This window comes from Ptychodera flava, chromosome 10 (genome assembly GCF_041260155.1).
Source record: "Ptychodera flava strain L36383 chromosome 10, AS_Pfla_20210202, whole genome shotgun sequence".
Taxonomy (NCBI): Eukaryota; Metazoa; Hemichordata; class Enteropneusta; family Ptychoderidae; genus Ptychodera; species Ptychodera flava.
In genome coordinates, this window is record NC_091937.1 from 1113795 (window position 1) to 1136463 (window position 22669).

Here is a 22669-nt window from a genome sequence, read left to right on the forward strand (position 1 = left end):
CCACCCCTAGGTGCACCTGTACACCAAATACTAAGACAGTAGGTGCTACGGTTTAGGAGTTTTTGATATGGACGGACTAACAGACATACATACATACTTACATACATACACACAGACGCCATTTTGCCACCTTATATGAATACCTCCCATTTGCATATATACATATGCATATATGGGAGCGTAAAAAAAAGTTTCTCAAAAAATCATATTTTCATCTACACAACAAATATCAAATCAGTAAGTACTGCGGTTCTCAAGATATTTGAGTGGACGGACGCCTCACAAACGGACATACATACATACATACAGACTGACGCCGGACGCCGGAGGGATACCCATCCCACTAGCTTCTATTGGCTATAGTCTATACTAGCTAAAAATTCAAGGGTTAGGTGCACATCTTCTCATTGGCCCTGATCAATGTGCCAAGTTTGAGAAGCGTACATGCAGTGGTTTTCCAGATCTAGGCTGTCAAAGAATTGACGGAAGAAGAAGAAGAAGAAGAAGAAAGAAAGAAAGAAAGAAAGAAAGAAAGAAAGAAAAACCCCAATGAAACCAATAGGGGCCCAGCCGATTGGCTGGGCCCCTAATAAGCTAATTAAAATGCCTCTTATTCAAAATGTAAGAATTTTATTGCCAAAAAAAAATAGTAGTTTTGTTATGTAGCATTTAAAGAACATAATGTGAAAATTTCAGAAAATTTGACCCAGCCAAAGTGGAGTTAAATTCTTTGGAAATTTTGGAATGGGGTGGAAAAAGAAGCAATAAAATCGGGTGGTTTGCATACTTTTTAATAACGCAACTTACAACTGCTTGACAAGCTAAAACATGAACCTGACAAATATTTTAATCTTGAGTTAACAAATTAAGTAAAATTGAATTAAATATTTGCGAAAAAGTGATTTTTGAGCAAAATACGCTGTGTTGGGTGCAGCGTCCCTTTAAACAAGCAAAAAAATGAGTATGGACATCGCCAAATGAAACCAAACATTTCATATGAAACAAGTCATTGACAATGACATAGTCCCCACTTGTAATAGTCTTGATGGGGCAGGGAAATGTGGTCATTAAGAAGTATCACTGGAGTGTATATGTTGAGATCTATGGGCACATAGGTCTAAGTCGTTGTTCCCAATTTGAAACACATGAGGCATGTCTAAGTTATGGTTCTAAATCAAGAAAAAAGATCAGACCTCCAGCTGTATTGGCCAGCCATGAAATACATATGCGCACAATTAATGAGGTACAAGATGTGACATCTTAAGGTCTAATATCCTATCAAAATTGGAGGGTATAGAACTTGTGTTTACTGAGTTATGCATATATATGTATAATCAAGGTCAAAGGTCATCGAGGTCACGTGACATTTGAAAAAAAATTGTATTGCTAATTAATCCCTATATGCCAAAAAGCAGACCTCTAGCTCTATTGGCTCGCTCAAAATTAGATATGCACATAATTAATGAGGTACAATATGTGGCTTTATAAGGTGTCCCATCATACTATATATGAAGGGTGTAGCACTTGTGGTTACTGAGATATGGACACAGTGTTCTCCCCGAATAAGGAAACAGGGGCGTGGCGCCCCCTTGCCAGAAATGAAAAAGATTTATTTTTTTGAAAAATAAAACAATAAAATGTACGAGATAAAAAGTTGACGGTGATTTACAAGCAAAATGCAAGCGTGAGCGTCGATCCTGCAGGCTGCAAGCGTAATTCTCATCGATCTTGCAAATCTCGCGAGTTTGTGATGTCATCCGAGATCATAGGCCCATGTGCAACTCATCGATGGCAGCCACATTTGCATGGCTTAGTCCGTAACGTTACGTTAGCCACCACGGTCCCTCCATTGGGACCGTGCATTAGGTAACCGACTTAGCTGAGTAAACATGGCAAGGAGCTGGAGGGTAACCAAGGACAGCAGAGGACACTGAAGTTTTTATAGGAGGTTAGAATTTCGTTTGTGTATTCCTTCCCAAAGCAAAACAACCTAATTTTAGGCTCGGTCGGACGTGTATCAGGATGAGAACACGTGAGTGTTATGGTGATAATTTTGACATCGATGAATAAATGTATGTCTCTAGACTCGCTATGTTTTCGTTTACAAAAAATGTAATCTTCATTGAAATCCGTGAACTGTAATAAAAGTTATGGAACACTGTTTCAGATCTCTTTTCCTTTGAGTTTTTTATATGAAAAAAATCTGAAAAAATGCTCCCCAAGCCTGAGTGTTATGGTGATAATTTTGACATCGATGAATAAATGTATGTCTCTTGCTATGTTTTCGTTTTCAAAAAATGTAATCTTCATAATTGAAATCAGTGAACTGTAATAAAAGTTATGGAACACTGTCTCAGATCTCCTTTCCTTTGAGTTTTTTATACGAAAAAAATCTGAAAAAAATACTCCCCGAGTGCCACCAAATAACACCATTTTAATCTCTGTTTTTCAAAAGCTCCAACGGCAGGAGGGTGGACACCCCCCCTCCTGACCTTCCCCCGCGACCGCTAGAGCGGTGGCTAGTGGTGCTTAGCACCACGTCTTCGCCCTCTTCTAAAAAATTCCTGGGGAGAACACTGTGGACAAATTTGTATATTTGAGGTCAAAGGTCACCAAGGTCACGTGACATTTTGTCAAAATATCTGAGATATCTGCGTGAACTGATGGACGAACGGACGGACATGACCCAATCTATAAGCCCCCTGGACTTCATCTGTGGAGACTAAAAATTGTCACTGTATCCTTTTTGCAATATGAATACGGTGAGAAACTAAATTTTTATTTTTCTTGGCCTTATACATGGAAGTCTATGGAGAACTGCCTTATACATGGGAGTCTATGGAGGTGTAAACTAAAAAGTCCTCTAACACGGCCAAATTTGATCGCATTGTGAAACAAATCGACGTGCATCTGTATGAGGTAGGGTACTATCCTCATGCAAAGTTTGAAAGAAATTGACCAGGGCATGTCTGAGATATCTGCGTGAACGGACGGATGCACGGATGGACGGACACATGCACGCATGGATATGACCAAACCTATAAGTCCCCCCGGACAGTGTCCGTGGGGACTAAAAAGGATTGTATACATTTGCTGGCAAGAGGTTGCTTTGTATTATTGCTGAAAAACAACTCTGATGACTATATATCTGCTATCCCATCTTTGGTTATACCTGCACATATAAAAAGGTATCGCTGTATTATAATAGATACACACCATCAGCTCATAAAAAGTGTGAGGCTAAGATTGATAAAAGTATTGTCTATTGAAGTGGGGCTAAGCTTGATAACAGTACTGTCTATTAGCTAAGCTTGATAAAAAGTACTATCTATTGGCTATGCTTGATAAAAGTACTATCTATTGATTAAGCTTGATAAAAGTACTGTCCATTGGCTAAGCTTGATAAAAGTACTGTCTATTGGCTAATCTTGATAAAAGTACTACTATTGGCTAAGCTTGATAAAAGTACTAGCTACATGTAAGCTTGATGAAAGTATTGTCTATTAGCTAAGCTTGATAAAAGTACTATCTATTGGCTAAGCTTGATAAAAGTACTATCTATTGGCTTAGCTTGATAAAAGCCCTGTCTAATGGTGTTGGGGTCAACTTGATAAAAGAATTGCCTTTTGTTGTGGGCTAACATTGATAAAAGTACTGTCTATTGGTGTATAGCTGAGTTTGATAAAAGCGATGTCCATTGGTATGGGGCTAAGATTGACAAAAATACAGACAGTTGGTGTTGGGCTAAGTTTGACAGAAACACTGTCTACAATAAGTGTGGGGCTATGCTTGATAGAAATTTTCTATGAGTTGAGAAGATGACTGCGTGATCCTGTCCTTGATATCACTTTGTGCTGTCTTCAATACTAGGTTCATTAAGTTTTCCAACTTACCACATCAGCTTTCATGTTGACATGAACTGTTCCTTCAAAAAGAGCTTTGACAACACCAACATGACCTCTGACACAGGCAAGATGAAGTGCTGTACCTCCATACTGATGACAAAGCAAATATCAAAGACATGTCAAGCCAAAAAATAACTGGTTTGTTTCTGGTCATTGACATGCAGCAAAAATGATGTGGCGATGCGATTTTCTTCAATTTTTTTATTTTTGATGGAATTTGATGCATTTTTCCCTGTTTTCCATAGGGGCAAATGAAAAACAGACAAACAAAAAGTTGACACGCACACTTTGAAGTGATGCGGGCAGTGACCAGAAACAAATCAATTTGTTTTTTTGGCCTTAAGGTGGTATGCACCTCGAAAGTGAAAGACTTAAACTTTTGCTCAAACTTTCCTTCAGGAATATTTCAACCGTTCTCTTTCAAAATCAAGCATAAAAATCAGGAGTCACTGTGCAAATTTTAGTACTAGAGAAAAAAATTACCCGAGATTTACGGATATTTGAAATTCAAACTGGTTGCCATCCCTGTGTTAACTCTATGGACAAAAAATAAAATTTTCAATTTTCGAAAAACTGAGCCGGTGAAAGTTTTTCTTTCTCCAAGAGCTTTAAAATGAGCCCCCACAAGTGGTAGATCAGAAAAGAATTGTAAAAGTTGAGAATCAGAATATTTGTCCCCGAGGCGCGATCTACCTTAAGGGATCTATTTGATCACATCAGTAAACTGTACCCTGTAAGATCGAGATTGTGCTCTAGCGCAAGTCAATGAATATTATAATCATAATTGTTAATATGAAAAAGAAGAATCTAAAAATTGTTCCTTTTTATGAATTGACTGTTTTCAATATAAATACTGTCACTCTTTTGCAAGAGAATGATAATTGTTAGGTGTTTCAGGTCCATACATTCAATGACAGCGCCATGGTTTTGTATCGTGGTTTATAAAAGTAAAAAGATTTGTCAAACACGTCAGGAACGCATTATTTGTAGTGAGGATTGGACTAAAACACTCAGTTCTACATCTTGATAAAAACAACGTCTGCATCCATAGTTAAATCTCTCTTAGCTGAATATCACATGTCTTTTCCATTTTCCTTCAATCTATAATAAAGTTTTCATCTTCTTTCAATACTAAACATATCAAAATTGCTCCTCTTCAACTTGTCAAAACAGCCTCATTGTGTGGCATGACTAGCATTATTGTGGACAAATGGAGGTAACTTTGAAGTGGAGTTCATTTATCATAAGTAAACATCACATATTCAGCAGGATTCGCACTCGTGTTGGGAATTGATGGGTCCCTGGGACCCATCCCTGGTGAAAATGTGGGGGTCCCTGAATATTTATGTGGGTCCCACATTTTGCACAACGCAACAGCTCACAAACCAAACTCACCGAAATGAAAATATATTAACATGAAATCATCACAACGCATCAAACCATGATTATAGCAAGTCGATCGCTGTACAAACACTGTAGCCCAACTTTGTACTTGTCAGGAAGTAGGCAAGCAACAAATGTTTTCATTCATAAAATGATGTTTTCACACTCTTTCTTTAAAAATGTCAAAGGGGAGTCAAAGACGTAGATGCAGGCCGACCGCAAAGGAACAATAGGATCAAAGGAGAGATAGAGATCGATCGCTGCAAAGCCGGCCGGGTTGGACGCATATGTGTATGATACGAGTCCCAGGAACTCATGCATCAAAAGCAACTTGCATCCCATGCAAGAAGTTTGCGCCCGGGATGTGGAATTCCGCATTAACGCGAACCCTGTCATATTGTACACAAAGCATTGTGTTTGCAATCTAACACTTAGTACTTGTATTTGAATATATTTGAAGAAGAAGATGAAGCAAATGTGCTTCTTTTCTTGAAAAAGAAGCCATGAAAATGTTATCATTGACTGCATGCCTATGGTAACGAGACCCAATGTAGGGATTGAAGAATTAGCTACTAATTCTTCAATCCCCACATTGGTTCTCATTACTGTGGTCTCACTCCTTTGCTTTCCTTTGAAAATTAAAGAAATTAGTTTTGGGATGAAGCAGATATACATGTACAACCCTGCCTTTTAATATTTAACCCTTTGCACCCTGACCCCCTGGTACTCTATGACATCATCGGACATTTATGTCCGAGCGGGTTCAAAGGGTTAAACACATCTAACAACTGTAGAATTTTCAATGAGACAGAGCATTGCTTCTTAACTCACCTACTTGAAATGTAAAATTATAACAAGATTGGAACTAATTTGGGAGAAAAGGATATTGTAGTAATATTGATATGATCAGCACATTTAAGCTCATTTACTGTTCTTTTTTAGCAAATTCACTAGTTACTATGGGTATTTCATAATATTGCAACTTTCAGCTATGGGGCACCTAACGCTTTTGATAAATTTGAACAATTAAAAGATCCCAAATTAAAAGATCCCAAATCAATTCCAAGCAAGGTAAAGTTGATAGCGTCCATTGCAGAATGCCCGCGTGTTCGCCTTTCGCGTTTGGGAGGAAATTTACCGCTGTATTCAGAATGCCTTTTTACCAGTATAAAAGCTCAAAAACTGATGCATGAAAAGCCAAGAGTCTGTAAATTTGTTAGCAGTAGCTCCATTGTTTTTTCTAAATTTTCGCTGAGATATCAGCCGTGCGTATACTGGTCCCGACCGTTCTGACTTGGGCGTTCACAGCTGTTTAGGGAGACGTCATTATTTACCACCTGGGGGTCGAGGAATTACATTAGAAACTCCGAAATTTTGAGTCACACCCCAGCCAACCATGATGACTTTGAGTAACCCCCTCTCTAACAGAAAGTTTGGCTTACCTGAGCCCATGTAACAATGTGTAGATATAAAAGCTCACCTAATAACCAGTCTCCAACCATATAGCATAGTTAAATTTTGGATGGGTAGCATGTCATTATGGTATGGTTAAATGTACAAATGGTTGTTGAACTCAAGTCAATTAAAATTTACATTTCTATGATAATATAAAGGATGAATTCACAATAGTTCAGTTTTGTCCTAGATCCTGTGCACTTACAGTGATATCTGTCGAGAACATTTCTCCATGACCCAGCCTCTCCTTCCACCTCTGGTAACGACTGTAGAAAACTATACTGTGTGACATCATCATCACCACTGTCGATGGTCATCTTTACTGTCGCTGGTGCCATTGAGTACATGAACAACGATATCATTCTCATCGTCACTATCTTCTCTAAGACTTTCATAATAAGTATTGCTAGTAGTAGCAGCTACTTGTAAGTTTTTTTGCCTAGCTTCATCTAGTTGATATTTATCATTTTGTTAGAGTATTTATTTTCTTTTTATTTAACATGTATCAGAGTAAAATATATATTATCAACTAATCATTATGTCATTGAGCACAGAGTAAGACAAAGACAAAACATTTTGAGCACCCCCTTATTAGCTTTAAATTTTTAGATGACCCCCAGGTCGTAAATACTGACGGTTCCCTTACTTGCTGCCAAAGGCCATCGTGTTCACTGCATTCGACAGCCTACCATACATTGCCAAACTATGTTGCTTCGATTTCGCAATCACCTTGCCGCTAAAGCAACAATCAGCTGAAATTTATTACTTCTAGTTACTCAATTTTGATAGCTATTTGCCTACAGAAGTGAGCCAAGTGCATATGGTGTCGTCTTGATTTTACATCGGTACCTGGAGTTCTGAGTAACCAACTGCCAGCAGGGTGCGCATCGGTGCACTGCCGACTGCAGTTTGAATAATCCGTATATAACGCACACGGTACCAGAATAGAATGTCAGCCTCCTCTGCCAAAGTTCTGTATCCTCTGAAACACAGTAGCAGTACGTATTTGAACAGAGAAGAACAAAATAAAACCATTCGCAGGTCATTCAGCTGGCGACCATGGGCGATTACCCAGACGGTGTGGCGTGCATGGCATGGCCCCTGGAATGTTGCAGGCTCAATGATGTCATCAGTATCGGCGTTCTCGGTCACGTGCACAGCCTACAAGTTGTCAACAAACCTGCGCGGCAATCCAACTCGATCGGGCAATATTTAGTGTTTGTATGTCACTACAGGAGCACAAATTTGGCTTATTTCTTTACTGAACAACATTTCACGATGGATGTAAGAGAATAACATGTAATTTCGAACATAAAAAAGGTTAAAAGTTACAAGTACTGGGGCTTTAAGGTAGAGCATGCCTTAGGGACAGATATTCAGACTCAAATTACTACAATTCCTTTCTGATGTACCACCTGTGGGGCCCCATTTTGAAGCCCTTAGTTTTTTGAAAATCAAAAATTTCATTTCCCCTATAGAGTTAATACAGGGACGGCAGCCATTTTGAATTACAAATATTGCAAAATGTTAGGTAATATGTTTCGCTAGTTCCAGACTTTGCACAGCAACCCCATTTTTAATTGTTGATTTAGTAAGAGAATGGGTGAAAGTTTTATTTAGGAAAGTTTTGAGCAAAAGTTTAAGTCTTTCACTTTTAAGGCACATATTACCTTAAATGTAAAGATCCTGAAAGGGGCACAGGTATTGATATATTTTAATAACTGAAACTATTAGAGACTACACAGATGACATTAACATCATTGTCAACTAATCTGAATAGCTGTAACATCTTATCTACATTTCAGATCATAAAACATGCAAATGAAGATTGATTGTTTAGTTGTGACTTATTTTTGAATCATGTTTCATTGCACCTCATGGTCTTCACAATGCAAATCAGTACAAGCCTTAACAAGTGATTTGATGATACTGTGCTCTGTTTTTTATATCAATTCTTAGCCTCAGTGTAGCAAGTTGGGAATCAGCAAATTTCTGCATTTTGTAGCTATGCCAAAAAATATATTTTTGTGATTGTAACGGCTATAATATACAATACTGCAATCATACATTTTCTCTCAGACTTTACTCTGTGTGAATTTTACTCCATTGAAAAATCATTCTAAGTCATTTTCTGACAAAGAGTGATTAACAAAAATGTCTGTTATCACCTTTTTGAACTTTTAAACTTGAGTAACAAATCATCCCTGATATGAATGGAATTCGCTCTTTTTCTTTAGCATCCTAATCAGGCCTATAGCTACAACTTAAAGGAACAATCTTGCTATTATTTCAAATTATTTTCTTTGATTGTATTTGTTCATCTGAAGAATTACTATCTATGTTGTTCTGCACACTGCAAAATGATAAATTTTCAGCCATCAGATCACTGCTCTCTCTCTCTGCTTGTAGATATAAAAATAAATGTTTCAATAACATAATTTATGGTACATAACCACAGTTATTATACACCTATGTCTCTAACCCCAGGATTTGTTCAGTTAGTTTTGTTATGAGAGGACACAAGACATGCAGTATCAAATGACAGTGAAGAGGAGTACAATGTCTATTGCTATTGTGACCTTTGACTTCATTGGCTTTTTTTTGTAAAAACAAGGAAAAAATGACAAGATTTCACTATTTTTTTTCAAAAAACTTACATCTGAGTTTTACTAGATCATGCAGCGATGATGGCCAGTCCAAAACTTGCAAATTTATGTGAAATTATGCTAGCTTTCTGAACTTACAATGTCTAGCACATGCACTGCACTGCACTTGTTGAATTTTGTTCTGTATACCTAGCAGATACACTGAACATGTTTCAAGTCTGCTCATGATGGCACAATACAGAGTATGATATATGGCATCCTCAAAATGCTATCATTTCTTCCCTAGTAAAATCTGACTAAGAAGGTTCACAATAACAAGGTTATTCACAAAATACAATAGGATTTATGTTCTCATACATCATATGTTAAATATTATCCATGACGCTGCGCATCTTGGAAAATTCTTGTTCTGTATGATATACTTTGACATAAATCCTAGTGTTTTGTGGATAACCCTATATCATCAGCATATTTACATGTTACGTATAATTATGTACACGAAGTGAGAAGAGCTCTGATGATTAATAATTGAAATACTATAGGGTTATTCACAAAATACGGCCCTGTATGGACGAGGGCTCAGTGAGTGACGTATTGGACGAGCCGAACCCTATTATTATACACCTCCCTCCATTAATCGTCCATATAAACTAATTCAATGGTAAATTTTGAGGGATGCGGCACGCGCGATATGTCAGTGGAACGCGCGCGATCTACTGCTCCGTAGTACAAGTCCCTTGCGTTGGCACGAAGCCAATTAATTTTCAGTGCAGCTCAAGCAAACTTCGCTGGATATTTTCAATTTAATTTGTTTTTTTAAATAAAAATCAATTGCATTTAGACTCAGTTTTGTGTTTAGCGTGTTTTAAACCTTATACTACAAATACATTTTGGTGGAAGATGTTATCATGTCTATAACTCTCCGTAAAATAGTTTGTTTACATCCGATAATTGCTAGGTCAAAGGTCAAACAGGCGCGTCTCCCGTATTCGGGACTCCGCGTACTATACAAAATACGGAAAGTTATTGGACGGTCAAACTCCCATAGGTTACGGCAGTAGGTGTATAATAATTCAGTTTACACACAACATACAGAACTTTTTGAAAGAAACAAAATGACTGATTAAAAAATAATTTGAAAAAGATTTTGTCTCTTTAAAAAGAGATTTGTCAATATCCTACAATGTTACATTATCAATTATCTTTGAATAGAATTACCTCATAGTCTTTAGCGTCCAAGACAGCCCCAGCCTTGACAAGAGATCTGACCACATCTTTATGTCCCCAGTATGTAGCACACTGTAAGGCTGTACATTGTTGCCATGGGTGTTGGACAAGAGATCCCCAGATCATACCAACAATCATATCAGCTTCAGCATTCACATCTGCACCGGCACTTATCAGAAGATCAACCACAGCCGTGTGACCTTTAACTGATGCCAGATGAAGAGGAGTTCTCCCATACTTGTGGCAAGAAACAAAGAAAAAATCTTCTAATGCTATATATCTCTCACTTGAAAAAAAATGGTCATCATTCTACCATGATGACTCAAAGAATAGTATATTTCTGTGATGGAGGACAACACAGTTACAAGACACCAATTATTCAATATTTGAAACTAAGGATTGTAGTGACACACCACTACAGTGAAGTTTCCCAAAATATTGTTTTTCATTTCATTTCATTACAGTGATTATATAAGCCAAGCTTTTATATGAAATTGTAAACATTTCATACATCATACATCCACCTTTAAAAAGAATAGAATTTTGTGTGTATTAAAAAAGCTGCATGGAATGTGCATTCTGTAACATTAAACATCAACAGTTTTCAGGCACCACAAAGTCCAGTCCATTTTGCATGTGTCTGTGTGCCTCCATTTTTGGATAGTTTTTAAAGCACGGCCACTCAAGAAAAGGGACATATTGGACTACAAAAATGTCTCGTCCTCTATACATATAGTTGTACAGGCTATAAGAGGCACTTCAAAGATGGAATTATGCTATATCCTACGAAAATTGTTCACATTGCTTCTCAGCTGGACCACCACAATATGTTCCTGGAATGTTGATCCTTAGACCAAATGCTGAATAAACTTGCTTACCCCTTAAATTCACATAACTTATCGGGATGGCTGTTATGATATGGTAACATCTCAGTATACTAGCTTGACTTACCTCTGTATCTTTAACATTGATGTCTATTTTAGTATTTATCATAATTTCTACCACACCAGTATGTCCCCAATCACATGCACAGTGCAATGCCGTTAGACCCTTCCAGGGATTCTGGTACACAGAACCGCTTCTTTTGCCCATAATCTGAATGCATTGAAAGATTATGACAAACTTGTGATTAAGGGATGGATAGAATAGATAAGTTATGATGGAAATTTGATACTAACAGCATTCTTCATTTATCTGTTTGTAGAGAATATTCATAAGATACGCTGACCATAACTGTATTGTAGGCACATTGCAAGTTGTACACCGACCAATGTCACTGATCACAGAAATGATATCTCTCTCTGTTGACATATTATTTGATTTCAAAAAACTAAAGATCGTTTTTCAGTTCACACTACAAAGTCACAAAGTCATTTCCGTGTTTGAATTTTTAACATTCCACACTCTACATCCATTTTAGATTTTCTTTCTTGGTGGGATACACAAAATTTATCAGAAGAATCACTTATAATAAAATACAACTGTGGACAAACTATTTGAATTTTTAGCTTTTTTGAATGACTTCTTACCTCAACTGGTAACATATTAATTCTTGCATCTCGTTTTACAAGTACTTCCGTCACTGTTTTTCTGCCATTTATGGCCGCCAAATGCAATGCAGTCCTGCCATACTGTAAACATAAGACAACTGTTTAATTTGACAAATACAAGCTTGCTTTTAATGGATAAAATTATAGTTCCTCAACCATGATATAATGTATATGTACTGTTGATACACATGATGCATTAGTAATTTGTTTAAAACTTTTTTCTCATTGGTTAAAATGTTGTCCATGTTTGACTTCAAGATTATTGCTAAATATATATTAGTAAGGATTTTAAACTACTGGTACAGCTTACCTCAACTGCATACACATACCATAGACAAACAATGTATCCAAGTACTATGAGGTTATTACGAAAATACCGCAAAGGATGCACAAGGACATTGGCACAGTGAATCGCCTGACACAAAGCGGAGGGCGTTGCACAGCGCCAATGTCCTCGTGCATCCTTTGCGGTATTTTCATGATAACCTTATTATTATACATCTTACATTCATGACTGGGGCATCATATTGTCAAAATAATGACCGTTTTTGTACAATGTCAACAATTTTTCTTCCGATTTGTAGCAAGTGTGGAATGCTATCTCTGATGCGCTTCTGCAAGTTCTGAATTGTGTGTGTGCACTACACATGTACATACAGAGCGTGCGCGAGACATGTTCTAGCACTCATCCAATGAGTCCCTTGAAACTGCTCAACAGTGAACGCACAGATACAGCCTCAGGAGATGGGTGCCTTAATGGAACCATGTGTGTTGCAGAACGGGCATTCCGTACGGCTTTTTTTAGCCCACGCTAAATTCTATTGTTCTCAATTGCAGATGTATATATAATGCATAATATGTAAAAACATAAGTCACCTGAGGGTATGGAGTTTTACAATGTCTGCTGGATGTTGACTGTGGTACAGTGTAGTCTTGTAATTGTTACACGTCTCACACGGGTGTCGATTATATTGGTATGAATTGGGTTTATTGACAGGAGTAGTGAAAAACCGTAATACAATAAATCCTCATCAGAGATAGTTACTCTGGCAGTAGAATGTATACACGTCTTGTCTATCAGTGGCAGTGCTTCAAGTCTGTTCCATTCAATGTCCTGTACTCGACTGGTCTGCTAGCTGTCTATACTGTCTGTCTTTGTTCTTGTGTTTTGATTAGTGATTACCGTATCTTAATGACGTCTGTAAAGTCTGTAAAGGTTGCGTAACATCTCCTTGCAAGTTAGTTTTATCACTTAAAATGAGACAGGTCAAAGGTCCAACTTACACAACTTCATAACAGTCAAAAAGTATGTGATAATTCGTGTCATACTGTCTTATTTCTTGAGTCTCATATTGTCTGATAAATATCGATACATGTCGCATCATCAGTAGTCACTTTCAAAGCTTGATTACTACGTTTGCAATTTTGTCAAAACTTAAAATCTGTACAAGTCATTTGCATATAACCAGAGGTCATCATAGTAGGTCATGTTGATCTCAAAAATTTTCTAGTCAGTTTACTGGACATCCAATATAATTAATTCCTTCAATGAAAGAGCCTAGACCACTGATGCATGCGGGCCGCAACACATTGTTTTGCCTTATCACCCACTACATCTACCCGAGATGTAGCACAATCCATGCCTTCTCCTTTCCCTCATTCATTGCTATCTAATCAACTTGTGTCATATCCTATGAGACATCAAACATTCGCATATCTGCAACTTTTTGCCACGGTAGCTTCTACTATACTATGACCAAATGCACATCATAAAATCTCAACCGTGGTCAAGACAAAGAAATGTAGGGGCCGCGCCCGCATGCAAGCCACCGTCCACTCATCGACGAGGTCCAAGCAACGCCTAGCGCACCTCAAACAAGCACCTGCTCCAGCCAGTTCCAACAGAAAGTTCAACAGCCAACCATACTGCCGATACATTGATCATCAACACCCTACCAGCCAATTGTGGAATGACAGACCACGTTGCGAAAGTTATAGAAACCAGTATCGCAACTGCTGTTAATTAACCCCATTCGCCATGGACTATGTTCGACACTCGCCAACAACCTCAACTCTGCGCCCGGCTCAATGCCAGACCATCAAGTCCAGCCTGCTAGAGCAGATGCTGGGGGAAGCTATCGCCCGCTTCTATCATTGTCTGTCATGGGTCCTGCTAGGCTGGCTAGGCTATGAATCAGCATTTCACCTTGAAATTTAGCTGCTAGCTATCCGGACCAAGTCAACTGGAGCCAACCCGACCCAGACCTCAACTTCCTGCATTTCCAACAACACCAAGACCTCCAGCGTGCATTATGCTTCATCTGCGGTCAACATGGCCATGTTAGGGCCGATTGCCCCAAACGCTCGAGCAGCACCAGCAACCCATTGTACTGGGAAAGCTCTGTACGCCAGCAACAGTATGACGATCCTTCAACCGTGACTCCATGCCAAAATGGGAGGCTACACGAATGCTCTGTGTGCAACACAACTGACCACAATATCCAGCAACACCACTACATCCCCACATAAGAATCCTTCCGGCCCTTTTAAGGGAGCGTCCACCAACCATCAACTTAACAACACTTGCAACCCTACAACCATAATCCCGCTCAACCATGCTCACTCTTCACAACCTGGTAAGGCCATCAACCTGCACAACCCACAACCTGGCTCGTTCATTGACAGCCTCAATTGAGTGGAAGGAGAAGTACCCTACTCATTACTTGTTCGATTAGGGGGCTCATTACTTATTCAAATTTGGGGTACTCATGGGCCCAAGTGTTTGCCTGGTAGCACGCTGCCTGATGTGTGGTTTGATCCTGTGAGGGACCACATACCGCCGTCCAGGACGCTGAGACGCCTCAACTCCCAAGCTGGTAACTAAGCTGCCCTCCCCTGAGACCATTCAAATCGATGAGTGACCTCAGGGGAAAAGTGGTGATGATGCTGGGATGTGCCATTGCCCCTGGAATTCAGCCAAACCTTTGTGTCCGTGTCGTTTCTTTGCATTAATAAAATAAACTGTATAAGTAAAGTAGCTGACCTGAAATGGACTTACAACGAGTAAAAGTGCTTGGTGTCTAGTTTGGTTATGATCATGTAAAATGTGATTATCTTAATTTGGATTCAAAACTAACAAGTTTTAAAAACCTTGATATGTTTAAGTAAAAGACATTTGACTTTCTATGCAAACTTTTTAATGATTAATGTACTTTGGCTGTCTCAGCTTACATATTTAGCCTACATGATACCTGTACCTGAACCTGTCCATGGAACTGATTAATTACTTTATGAATTTCTTGAGAAAGGTCTCAGTAAAATAGATAAATGGGTAATAGCAAGCCCTCTCAGTAACAGAGGGTGTAACATGCCCACTTTTGGTCTGAAAATTAGAGCATTTCAGTCTATGTGGGTGAAGAGAATAATCAGTAAACAAGTCATCGCTTATGACACAGTCCCCGCTCGCAGCATTAACCCTTTTCCTGCCAACTCGGTGACATTCCGCTCAAAATTCGGTGTAGCCAGAATCTAAGCACTGGTGACCGTTTTTCTACCAACTCGGTGGAAATCAGGCCCTTTTTGGCCCTTTTTGGGTACCCCCTTTCCTGCAAAGTCGACGGCACTACGTTGTACTATCCCCTGTGCATTTAGGGGTCATCCAAGGACAGGTTTTCTGACAAGGAACGCCTTTTCCCCTCGAAATGGGTTCGCAGGCAGTCGATAGACAGGGAAAGGTGCAGAAACCTGTCCGCCAGTCCCCCACACCCGAGGGGGGCTGTTTTTTTTTCCCGCTTTTTAACGGACTTGGCAGGATAGCATGGTGACATTTTCTGGCAGAGTTGGACTTACTTGGCTGCTCGGAACTATAGAGATTGCTGCAAAACTTGACCAACTCGGCAATGATAATCTAGAAGGCTACCTCTTGCAAACGACTTGGCAGATGGTGCCGATGGTGCGAGACGAAAGTCACTTATTCAGTTGTGCGTTACTGAAAATGAGAACGCATTTTTGATGGGACGGCTCAACTTGTTCCTCCGATGGAACGGATATGAACGACTCGGAAATACCATTATAAACTGGTGTCTGACATATTAAGCTGGGCTTCAGCTCTGCAAGTTCAAGCCAGGCAACGTCCTTCACCGCCTTGGCCGTGCCATTCAATGGACGTGGCTTTGGATTTTTTATTTATTCCATCATCCAAAGTATTGGCTCTGGTTTGCAGGCAAACGTATCCTCTTGCCGACGCATTGGTAACTACGTACGCTGTTTGCGTACGGAGAATTCAAAAGGGGACATAAGGTCAATGCTACGGGAATACCACCTGCACTTAGCAGGGACTGCTTTTGTTATGCAAACCAGCTAGCTGTACAATGGCCGCCAGGCATGTGGAGACGTCGATGGCTAGAACAATGGAAGCATATTGCGTTGTTCCCATGCATCGCAAAAGTGAGACTGACGACTTGGGTGTAGTGACTGGTTATCACTGGTTAGCTGTAGCCCAAGCCATGACGGTACAAACCCGTACCTGACTGAGGACCGCTCGATTAAGTCGGTAATGAACAGTAACACTCCTAAGCCAACTCCCAAATGAGCTGGCTAAACTACGTGGAAGCTGTACTTCAATGGATTTCAGCCATGCCGTTAATACAACGGCAAAAACGTAGTTTTTGTGCTACACTGCCAAGTCGTTGAAGGTACGTATTCAATTGACCCTACCCTGGGGAAACAGGACAGGTTTGCTGGTGCCGCTGCACCCCTAGCACGACTCCCAGGGTCTCTGACTAACAGACGAGCAAGGTGATGTTTGTGCCTAGCGGACGTGCGCAATACTGAAGGAGTTTATGTCTGAAAAAATAAGCATGAAACGGCAATAAAATGACACACCCCCGGGGGCAAACAAAGCCGGTGACCTCAATTTTTTCTGCAGTAACCCTTGAGCACCTTCCCCTGTCTACGGGCATGTCGAAATTATCGAAGTCTAACATGTATAAGTAGGGCTAAAACTACCCTGAAAATGGGCGGTTTCTGCCAAAATGCCTGGCAGGATAACATGCAGTAGAGCCAATCTTTTCCAGGCACATATTATGGGGCCGTTTTCTACGGACTTGGCAGGATAACGGACAAGGGCGCTCGGCAGGAAAAGGGTTAATTGACATGCACGTGCACACTACAATACAATGCCTGTGTGCCAAGTTTGTATCGCGAAATAAATTGACTTGCATATATATGCCATAGTACTTTATCTGTGTACCAACATTGAAAGAAATCGGTTCAGGGATAGTTGAGTTATGGTTCAAAAACATGAAAAATTCACAACAAAATGGCCTCCCGGCAGCCATATTGGGTTGTATCGCAAAATAAATTGATGTGCATATGTATGGCACAGTACTTTATCCTTGCACACAGTTTGAAAAAATTCGGCTCTGGGATGACAGAGAAATGGCTGCTGTTGGATGGATGGACAGACAGACGGGACCCAATCTGTAAGTCCCCGCTGGACAGTGCTTCCATAGGAACTAAAAAGAAGCACCTTGGAAAAAGTACCTGTGTTTTTGTTTGAACCAACAGCAAAACATTCTGCTCTAGGGATGTTTTGTTCAAGAAGACATACTAAGTGTATTCTGAGATGTTTACAGGGAAATGTTTACATGGAATATGTTGTTCCATACCTTGTCTCTTCCATTGATATCTGCATGTAGCTCTAATAACAAGACAGCAACTGCAGCATGGCCATTCTGACATGCAAGATGTAATGGACTGAATCCAGACTGTATACAAATCACAAAACACACATGTTGTGAATTTCTCTGACACAAAACTTACACTGGCAATTTCATATTAAATCTCTTAAAACCAATTTAAAGATTTTGGGATTTTGACAACTACAATCATACACACTGTACACTTGCTAACATATATTGTACTAATTGAATGAAATTAATTATCTGAAGTACCTGTAAGTCACAGAATGGACCTTGAGTTCATCTAAACCAACCAGGTTTCGGACTCAAGGTCCATTCTGTTACTTACCAGTACTTCAGATAATTAATTTCATTCAATTAGTACAAAATATGTTATGAATAATTTTTGTTCGTAAAGTAGCTGATACTCTTAAAATGATGTCAAAATATCAAGTGTTGAGGGACCATGGTTCAATTCATTAATAAAGCCTGTACATCTGTGACATGTCCAATATTATTCTTGTGACAAAATTTTAGTCTAGCCTACAATTCAAATACATGTATCAACAATAACGTTACATCTTGTATATACCAGTACCATGTTGTGTTGCAAAGGCTAGTATTTTGTTATTTCAAAATTCAACGGGCTGTTGGGAAGAATGACAAAAGAACTTGTTTTCAAAATATAAAAATATAAAAATACCGCCAATGATACGGTGTTGCTCACATTTGATCGGAATTGGTACATACTATTAGTGGTACCACAGATCAACAAGTCATTGACAATGACATAGTCCCCATTTTTAATAGGAGTATTAGTCTTGATGGGGCAGGGAAATGTGGTCATTAAGAAGTATCACTGGAGTGTATATGTTCAGATCTATGGGCACATTGGTCTATGTCGTTGTTCCCAATTTGAAACACATGAGGCATGTCTAAGTTATGGTTCTAAATCAAGAAAAAAGATCAGACCTCTAGCAGTATTGGCCAGCCAAGAAATACATATGCGCATTATAAATGAGGTACAAGATGTGACATCTTAAGGTCTAATATCCTATCAAAATTGGAGGGTATAGAACTTGTGGTTACTGAGATATGCATATATATGTATAATCAAGGTCAAAGGTCATCGAGGTCACATGACATTTTGAAAAAAAAAATTATATTGCTAATTAATCCCTATATGCCAAAAAATCAGATCTCTAGCTCTATTCGCTTGCCCAGAATTACATGTGTACATAATTAATGAGGTAAAGCGTGTGTTGTCATAAGGTCTCCCATCCTACTGAATACAAAGGACATAGCACTTGTGGTTACTTATTTATTGACATAAACATATATTTTAGGTAAAAGGTCATCGAGGTCACATGACATTTGGTCAAAAAAATTTATCTCCTATAGTTATCCCTATATACCAAAAATCAGACATCCAGCTCTATTGGCTTGCTCAGAATGAGATATGTGCATAATTATTGAGGTACAGTATGTGGTGTCATAAGGTGTCCAATCATACCAAATATGAAGGGTGTAGCACTTGTGGTTACTGAGTTATGGACAAATATGTATATTTGAGGGCAAAGGTCACCGAGGTCACGTGACATTTTGTCAAAAAAATTGTATTGCTAAGTTATCCCTATATACCAAATATCAGACCTCTAGCACTATTGGCTCGCTCAAAATTAGATATGTGCATAATTAATGAGGTACAATATGTGGCGTCATAAGGTGTCCCATCATATGATACATGAAGGGTGTAGCGCTTGTGGTTACTGAGTTATGGACAAATATGTATATTTGAGGTCAAAGGTCACCGAGGTCACGTGACATTTTGTCAAAAAAATTGTTTTGCTAAGTTATCCCTATATGCCAAAAATCAGACCTCTAGCTCTATTGGCCTGCTCAAAATTAGATATTTGCATAATTAATGAGGTACAATATGTGGCGTCATAAGGTGTCCCATCATACCATATATGAAGGGTGTACCACTTGTGGTTACTGAGTTATGGACAAATATGTATATTTCAGGTCAAAGGTCACCAAGGTCACGTGACATTTTGTCAAAATATCCGAGATATCTGCATGAACGGATGGACTCACGGATGGACGAACAGACGGATATGACCCAATCTAGTATAAGCCCACTGAACTTCGTCCGTGGGGACTAAAAATTGTGTCACTGCATCCTTTTTGCAATATGAATACGATGAGAAACTAAATTTTTATTTTTCGTGGCCTTATACATGGGAGTTTATGGAGATCTGCCTTATACATGGGAGTCTATGGACGTGTAAACTAAAAATATGCAAATTTCACCACGATTTGCCCAAATTTGGGAAAGGTCACTCCTATGCACTTCCATACCAAGTTTCAAATCAATCGGACTTGTGGTTTCAGAGAAGAAGATTTTTTGACCAAAAATGGGAGAAAATTACAAAAAAATTCATGAAAAATAGCAAGTCCAAGATACTGACCCAAGATGTGCACAATCATTTCATGTCAGCCCAAAGTACTTACATGCTAATTTTTCATGTAATCTGCTAAGTGGTTATTGAGTTTTTTCAATTTTGACTGTTTTTACATTTTTTCACTTAATTTGCATATTTTTGGCAATGACAACTTCATTTGAACAAAATCTCATCTACAGCCCATCATCCATGTACACACCAAATATCAAGATGAAATGTACAGCGGTTTTGGAGTTTTTGATGTTGACGGACAGACATACAGACATACAGACATACAGACAAACATACATACAGACATTTCCCTAGCCTATAAGAATAGCTTCCATTGCCATATATACATATGGCTATGGGAGCTAAAAAACAAGAATGACAAAAGCAAATACGTTGTGCAACATAGGTACTGGAGGTCATCTACAGGAACACGCATATCAACTTCTTTAGCAATGGGAGAAGCAGATCCTAAATACATAAGCAAATGTCAACAAAAAAATCAGCCAAAGAAGGCTTGACAAAAAGAAAAGGTGGGAGAGTGGGGAAAAATAAAGAGTGGGGAAAAATGTACAAAGGATCTGGTAAAAAAGTAATGCTACCTCATCAATCTTCTAGACCCTACCCCCTCCTGAATATCAAATGTTCCACCCCTTGGTATTGACCATGTTTACTTAAAGGTTTGGTGAAATGGTCCCGTTCTTGTGACTGAATATCTTCCAGGGGGCAATACTATTACACTTGCAACAGAATTGCAACCTAAAAGTAGGCGCAAGTGTTAATTTTTTTTATGTTTCTATGCGTGGCTTTCATCAGGTCATTTTGCGACACTCAGGTCACGCCCACAGCGGGGATCATGATTGGCCAACTGTGATGTCATAGTTGTGTTCATTTACATCGAATAGCGGTCCCGCGCCGCCTTATCTCTGCCCGGTATCCGCTAACAAAACAGCCAGTGTTCGCGCTGCCCATTCGCCACATTCGCCAATGCGAATCAAAATCCGAAGTGGTGAAAAAAAATCGATCCTAATTCGCCACAGTGGCAAAACTGATTTTTGTTTAAAAAATATGGCAAAATAAAGAAAAAAAACGTGGGTTTTTTTAGTCTTTTGTTGATCTGCGCTTCTCTCTCGGCGATTCGCAAAAACTGTATCTACTTCCGTATTTATTGCGTTCTTTCCGTCGTACCCATTTGCAATCGAGCCAAGTCTCGCGAGAGATTGGATGTCATTTAGTCTAGTGTACATTATGCATAAATGGCTCTCGCGAGAATTGAAACTTAGATACACGTAATCGAGCCCTCGCGATAAATTTGACGTCATTTTGTCTAGTGTACAGCAGGCATAGGAACGCTGGCTCGCGAGAATTGAACTTTTGCTATACATAGCAGACATACGCATTTTAATCGAGGCCTCAAGGTTCGGTGTTGCAGTTGATTTACATTGCGGTCTAGATGTTCTGTGTTGTGCATTGTAATCATGGTCTTAAACATTCCATGTTGCGGTCGATTTGCATCGCTGTCCTCGTGGTCCGGTATTCCCCGGCCCCCTTGTTCTTCATTTTAATCACCGTCCTAACGATGCGTTGGCGTTCCGTGTTGCTGTCGATTTGTATCATGGAGGACTCTACCTCCATGATTTGTATCGCGATCTCTACGTTCCGTGTTGTTGTTTGTTTTAAGGGTAGTCTCAACGTTCAGTGTTGCTGTTCATGCAGCTGATTTGCATCGCGGTCCCAACCTTCCGTGTTGTAGTACATTTTAATCACGGTCCCATTTACGTTTTAAGTTACTGTCGATTTGCATTGCGGTCGTGACGTTCCGTATTGTAGACTAGTGCATTTTAATGGCAGTCACAACATTCAGTGTTGGAGTTCATGCAGTTGATTTGCACTGCGGTCCCAACCTTCTGTGTAGCGAGTAGCGAGGCAGGCTCAGTCGAGGGACCTTGGCCAATCGTACGAACCAGAAGAGACGAGCACATTATGGTTCAAACACTCAACAGTTGGCGGGAACTTGAAAAAGTTTACAGTTGAGCCGTTCACGTTCTTGCCGCTGTCACAGCCACCAAAAGAACAACATCTTCCCATCGTGATGGAGGACACTGTCCTGATCAGGTAAGCAGAAACCCTAGAAGTTACCCCCCGTGGGGAGCTTACGGAGGTGTGAAATACCTTACTTCCCGTTATTAGATACGGTGTCGGGCAAACTTCGGAAAGCCGAAAAAAGTCGACTGGAGAGGCTCGGGGGACACCGATGGCCAGATGGCAGGAAATGTATTTAAAATCTTGGGGATTTTTTAATTAATGCTATGAATGCTATCATTTGAATGTAAACAGCACTTAAGTTAGTTACAGATACATGTAGTGAAATGCTTTCCACAGTGAGGGGTGATTATCACATCTAGAATT

The 22669-nt window shown here is 39.4% G+C and overlaps 1 protein-coding gene across 4 annotated transcripts in view; it reads right to left on the reverse strand.

Annotated features, from left to right (window-relative positions):
• LOC139141705 (ankyrin repeat domain-containing protein 65-like) overlaps nucleotides 1–22669 on the reverse strand; it is a 59575-nt gene that overhangs the window by 24732 nt on the left and 12174 nt on the right. Inside the window, exons 5-9 of one of the 4 annotated variants that reach the window (XM_070711305.1) lie at nucleotides 17796–17894; nucleotides 12106–12207; nucleotides 11528–11671; nucleotides 10568–10813; nucleotides 3894–3995 (exon numbers count right to left, since the gene is read on the reverse strand). In XM_070711305.1, coding sequence (XP_070567406.1) covers nucleotides 3894–3995; nucleotides 10568–10813; nucleotides 11528–11671; nucleotides 12106–12207; nucleotides 17796–17894 — 693 coding nt within the window. The remainder of the gene's footprint in view (nucleotides 1–3893; nucleotides 3996–10567; nucleotides 10814–11527; nucleotides 11672–12105; nucleotides 12208–17795; nucleotides 17895–22669) is intronic. The other 3 variants (XM_070711306.1, XM_070711307.1, XM_070711309.1) reach the window with 3 other exon arrangements.